Consider the following 6,366-nt stretch of genomic DNA (forward strand, 5'->3'; position numbering starts at 1 on the left):
GTAATTTGTGGCTATTTAGAGTCTATTTGGCTGAGTTATGAAAATTGGCTGAGTTATGAGCTTATAAACATTTGAAATTTTAAGCGGTTATGTGTTTGGTTAAAATACTTATAAGTGATTGATAAGTAGTTGACGCGTTTAGTTAAATGTGGTACATTTTATTATTAAAATGAGTAAAAAAAATATTATATTATTTTATCAAATAACAAATTATACCATGGAATTTTAAAATTAAATAGAGATAATGTGATAATATATTTGGTCAAACTAGCGCTTATAAGCTAAAAAAAAAAAAAAAAAAAAAAAAATAGTACCTACCCCTTAACTTATTATTATTATTTTTTGCTTATAAGTTAATTTATAAGCCTAAAAAAGGTTATAAACAAACATGTCAACTTAATTTTAGAGCTTATAAGTTAGTTTGATCAACTTATGAGCTTAAAAAAACACCCTTTTAGTTATTCACTTTTGCTTCTCTATTAATTCTATAGTATCATTTTTTATCTTTGCAGAAAATTTGTGGAAATCTGCTTTCTTTGTATTAAATTCCCTATATATATATATATATATATAGGGAATTTATGATCTGGATTCTTATTTGTCAGATATTAGTACTGTTAATGCTTAGTTTTATTTGGGTTTAAATTAACAAAACTTAAATATAAATGTCAGTTTAGAGTTGCAATAACTATAAGGACAAAGCGGTAATTCTAAAAGTTTTAAATTTTAAAAAATTCAATGATAACTTCATTCATTTAAAAATTATATTTAATAGAAAATTAGAAGGATAAATTGGTAATTTAATGTACTTATATATAATTGAGTCGTATATTAGTTATTTATATTTACAGAATGGGTATGTTGGTAACTGACCCAATTGATATAACAAATTAATAAAAATTATAAAGTTAAATATTTAAGAACATCTCTAATGATACTCTTTATTTTCAAGAGCATTTTTCATATAAATAAAGAACATTTTTATTAATTTTTAAATATAAAAAACACAATTTTTATTCAAATCCAATAGACTTTTTAAATTTAAAAAAATCCTCTTTATTTTTAAGAAAAAGACTTAATAGAAGAGAAAATTAATAAATAAAATACATAGAAATTTGTAATTTATTAATTAAAATTAGAATAGAGAGTGAAATTTGACTCTCTAAATGTGAAGAGTCAAACTTACTCTCTAATTTATATTTTAAAGATAAAGAGTATATTAAACTCTTACTTGTATTTTAGGTCATATAAAGAGTCATTTGGAGATGCTCTAAAGGTATTTTTGTCTTTTCAATCAAATATTAACAAAAAACCCTAACAAAACTTAATGAAGGGTGGCAAAGTGTCATTTTGAAACTTAACGGGTGGAAAAGTGTCATTTCACCAAACCTTGAGTGGGAAAATATCGTTCTCCCTTAAAATTATTACATGACAAGTTACAATGGTTCCTCGATAAATTATCAGGATGTTCATCAGGTAAACAAGTCTACTCCAAATCTGACTTGACTTTCATCCGATATCGGCGGCCTGAATTTTGTGAACCAACGGTTTTATTAGCAACAGTTTCTGGTTCATCTTCGTCCATGGCACATACTTCATCATATTCTTCATCAGCAGCAGGAATTCCTATAGGCAAGCCTCTCTTATACGTTGACTCCTTACTAGTATCATCTTGATTTTGCTTTGACTTGGTATTATTTTCTGTCATTGTAGCATCACCTGTTTTTTTCTTTGGAATAAAAGTAACTGTTTTGGGAAGACCGCCGGAATCATCTTCTGCTGGTGATTCTGTAGTATTTTTCTTTACCATATTAAGGAAGTCCATATAGGCTTGCGCGTTAGATTTATCATCGATATCATCTGAATCAAAAGTATAACAAGTATACTTGGACGGATTGCGCATATAATCTGGAATCCCAGAAGGATAATCCGGAGGTGAAGTAAACGCTTCATTTGAGACCATAGCTTCTTCCCTGTTGGTGTTCTCATCAACTCTGTCTTTACATTCGGAATCAAACCGGACACGCTTTCGAGGCTTTGAATCAGAAGGGTTATCCCCCCTCTTCAGAATTGGTTTCAGGCTACCCTCCTCAGTGTTATTCTGACTCTGAGTATCCATACCAGAAGGTGCATCTTGCTCAGATACCCGTAAAAAGCCAATTTTCTTTGCAGCTTCTGCATCTTCTTTCAGTCGAATTTTAGCAGCAATATGATTGGCACGAGGATCCCTAGAGAAATCCTTTACTGAGTCTGGAAGTTCATCACAACAATCTGCATCTGTCACATAGTCATTTACATCCTTCATATATAAGCGATCTCCAGTCTTTTCCTCGCCAACAGCCACTTTGTCAAACTGGTCTTCCTCTTCCTGTATAAAATCTCCAGTTAGATAATAAATATCACAAACCCTTGCTGAGACCCTTTGATTTTCCAATGAAAATACAAGAAAACCTCAATCCACCGCTCAGATCCAAACATGATCACATATTTGTTTGCACATTCAATAATGTGAAAAAATGTATAAATGACACTATCTTGGGTTACAAACTCATTATTTTAATAGTTCAAATAGCAGCCGACCTTCCCAACCTCCATGAGATTTTACCACATTAGTCCTGGCCTTAACAAATAGTTTGAGGAGAAACTCAACAAAAATATTTTCACAATCAACAAACTAAAATTCTCTGATGCTAATTGGAAATTTTCTTGTAAAGATTACTCTTCTGAAATCATAGCATAAGATGGTTTATCCTCTCCAAAGCATTTGAAAGAGAAAAATCTCCCATCAATTATAAATACAGTACTTCGAATATTGGATTACTTGAAAAATAGGTTCACACTTACACAAGTTTGCTTACACCTTGTCCTGTCGAATACATGTTCAAAAATCCATTAATTCAGTTTCAAATTCATTTCCAGTGAACATAAAATAACTTCCTACCCAGTGTAGTTCAAATCACCAACGCGTATTATCATAATTTAGCTCAAGAAACAGTTGAAAGAAAGCCTTATAATTCAAACTCAGTAACTAATGAATAGCATTCCGTAGAGATATCTACTTTATAGAAAAAAGTAGAACATTAATACATTTTTAAAGATTTATAGCTTCAATGCTTCAGTATCAATCATAAATAAAACTTACTCGAAAGTAATAAACAAAAAAACATATTGATATAGTGAAAGAGAAAGACACATACCTCGTAATCAAGCGTACAATCCAAGCCAATATTGCATTTTATCTCCCATTCTTCATCGTTATAATCATCTCCCTTCACAGACCGGCTCAACGAAGCACGTGAGTCACGTGCCTCTGCTTCGTCGTCTATACCATTGTCCAGGTCTAACAGGTCCTTCTCAAGCTCTGGATTGAACCGCTCCGCTTTCTTCTTCTGTCGAACGTTAGCGAAGAACGACTTTGGTTCGGGTTCGGGTTCTTCCTTGGTCCGGTTCCACTCATTCTTTTCAATTTCTTCGTCAGTGAGGGACCACAAGGAATTTAGATTCGGAGATGTTGATGACGAAAGAGAGCCGAAGATTTTGTCAACTCTAACTCTGAAACTATCATCCATTGTTGGTGGTTGAGACTTGAGAATTAGGGATTTTTGGGGTTTTTGAGCTGCTCTGCTCTTTCAGGACGATATTATCTTTTACTCAGACAGAGATATTCTTATATCCAAACATCTCGCTTTGGGCATTTAAGGCGGTTTAGCTACTGGGTTGGGCCATAGTAGCCCGTTATATTATCCAAAAATAATTACAATTAATTATATTTAATGTCATATTTACAATCTTTAACTAAAAATATTTGTCCTTATTGTTAAAATTATATATATATATATATATTATTTTTTCAAAATTTGTCCAATACTCCAATTTATAATATTGTATCAAAACCTAATAAATAAATTGGATTTATACCTTATCCAAAAAAGACAACAATAAACATCAATTTCGTGGCCCATCTGAGTGTGCACGCCTCTTCTCTTCGGACACACGGCTATCGGTTTCTTTTACAAATCACACGCGAGTGAGACTTTTTAAAAATCACACCAAACTTCAATCACTTATGTCAACTTGTAAAAACTCATCAACTACAACTCTACAACTACTACTCCATTCCCAATGATTCCAGTTTCTAGCAAGAAACAACATCAAGAGCTTGGGTCTTTACTTCTGTTCTGTGACAAAACGATGTCGCTCGCGATAACGTTCACGATCCTTTTGGCGGGAATTATCTGCACCAATTCAGAGTACATTGCTTACAACACTTCGGGGGGAATCGTCACCGGCATGATCAACGTTCACTTGGTTCCTCATTCTCATGATGATGTTGGGTGGTTGAAGACCGTTGATCAGTACTATGTTGGGGCTAACAATTCAATTCGAGTAAGATTATGTTTCATCTTTTTTTTTTTCAATTAAATTTAGTCTTCGTTAACGTTGAGCAATTAACCGATTGTTGTTTATTTGTTTGGATAATTTCAATAGGGGGCGTGTGTGCAGAACGTGTTGGATTCTGTTATTTCATCTTTGTTTGAGGACAAGAATCGCAAATTTATCTATGTTGAAATGGTATGTATGTATGTTTTTTTTTCTATGTTGTTTCTAAATGTGAGAGTGTTATGCATTGCATGTGACTAATTGATGATTTTGAACCGATTCTTAAGGCATTTTTTCAAAGATGGTGGAGACAGCAAAGCGAGGCCATGAAAGTTAAAGTTAAAGGGCTTGTGGACTCGGGTCAACTAGAGTTCATGTATGTTTCACTAGTAATACAGTAATACTTGCATTTTTATTTTTATCCGTTCATATAATTGCAATTTCATGTATCTTATAGCTTAAATATGATTGTTAGCACTTATCTACTAGATTAACTTGTTACTTAACATGGTATCTGTCACAAGTCTTGTTTGTTCAAATTCCCCACGTATTACATTCCTGCATATACATTTGCAACCTCCATTTCGTGTTTGTTAGTTGACAATGTGTTGGTCACATTTTTTTTTCTTCTATGGCTGATTGATTGCTTTGGGATTTGTTTCTATAGAAATGGGGGTATGTCTATGCATGATGAGGCAACCCCACATTACATTGACTTGATTGATCAGACAACTCTGGGGCATCAATTTATCAAAGATGAATTTGGGAAGCTTCCAAGAGTTGGCTGGCAGATTGACCCTTTTGGACATTCTGCTGTTCAAGCTTACTTGCTTGGTGCAGAGGTACCTTTTGCTGAAATTTGTTGGTTCTATAGATGTTTTTCCGATTATTCTTTACATATTTAGTAAATCTTTCTTTTATGTATTCAATAGTGAAATATCTTGAAAAAGTATTCTGCCATATAAGTTAGGATGTTAATGTTACATTGAGGACTAATAACTTTTTCGTTTATGTTGTTTGTGTGATAAAATCATATCAGCCTATCAATTCTGGAAATTAAGATCTGAATTTTTGTTGCAGTTGGATTTGACCTCTCTTTTTTGCCCGATTGATTACCAGATCGAGCTAAGCGATTAAAGGAAGACTCTTGAGGTTGTATGGAGGGGTTCTAAATCACTTGGTTCATCTTCACAGGTAAGGTTCATAATTTTGTTTTTCTTTTTGCCTTTCAAGAAATTTGACAGGAGAATGGAGATCTGTTCCTTTTTCTTGTTATGGCTTATTTTATGGACAGAGTCACCTCTTGTATATTTCAGACATACGACTAACTTCTTGCTTCGTTTAATTTATGCAGATATTTACTGGTATATTTCCTAGCATTATGACCCTCCTGATGGTTTCACATTTGAATTAATGATGTATCTGCTCCTTTCAGGTAATTTTGTAAAGATAGGATACTCTTGATTTTCTGCTCTAGCAATCCTATTCACATGAGATTTTTCTATTGAAGGATGATTTTCTCCTATTTGACTATAATGTTCAAGAGCGAGTCAATGACTTTGTAGCTGCTGCTTTAGCCCAGGTAAGCTTTGAAAATCTTCATTTTCTGAGACCAATACTCTACATGTTAATTTTCATTTAGCTCATTTTAAGCTATCGACAAAATAAAGGAAGATTAGAGGTTTTTGAGGAATCAATGAACTCTGTCATTTGAGATAATCCTTTAATTGTCATTGATCTTGAATGTTGCAAGTAATCCTGTGGTTATCGATGGACCAACTAAGAGTTTGGATAATTGTTTATATACTTAATTAATACTTTTATTGTTTGGGAAAAGTGCAATAAATTCCTTTTTCCAGCTGAAATTATGACTCTGTTAGTTAATGCTTAACATTAATTTTTGTGTTTGTATATTTTTTTTTATTTCTTATATTTTAAGGCCAACGTGACCAGGACATCATATTATTGGCTGATGGGAACTGATTT

The 6,366-nt window shown here is 32.7% G+C and overlaps 1 protein-coding gene across 1 annotated transcript; it reads right to left on the minus strand.

Annotated features, from left to right (window-relative positions):
* Positions 1 to 1,454: 1,454 nt before the first annotated feature.
* Positions 1,455 to 3,599, minus strand: LOC116113836. The gene is made up of 2 exons (XM_031399999.1): positions 3,198 to 3,599; positions 1,455 to 2,368 (listed from the first exon to the last, which is right to left on the minus strand). The coding sequence occupies exons 1-2, from the start codon at positions 3,567 to 3,569 to the stop codon at positions 1,487 to 1,489; spliced, it is 1,254 nt and encodes a 417-aa protein (XP_031255859.1). The 5' UTR covers positions 3,570 to 3,599; the 3' UTR covers positions 1,455 to 1,486.
* Positions 3,600 to 6,366: the final 2,767 nt, after the last annotated feature.

This window comes from Pistacia vera, unplaced genomic scaffold (assembly GCF_008641045.1).
Source record: "Pistacia vera cultivar Batoury unplaced genomic scaffold, PisVer_v2 Contig691, whole genome shotgun sequence".
Taxonomy (NCBI): Eukaryota; Viridiplantae; Streptophyta; class Magnoliopsida; order Sapindales; family Anacardiaceae; genus Pistacia; species Pistacia vera.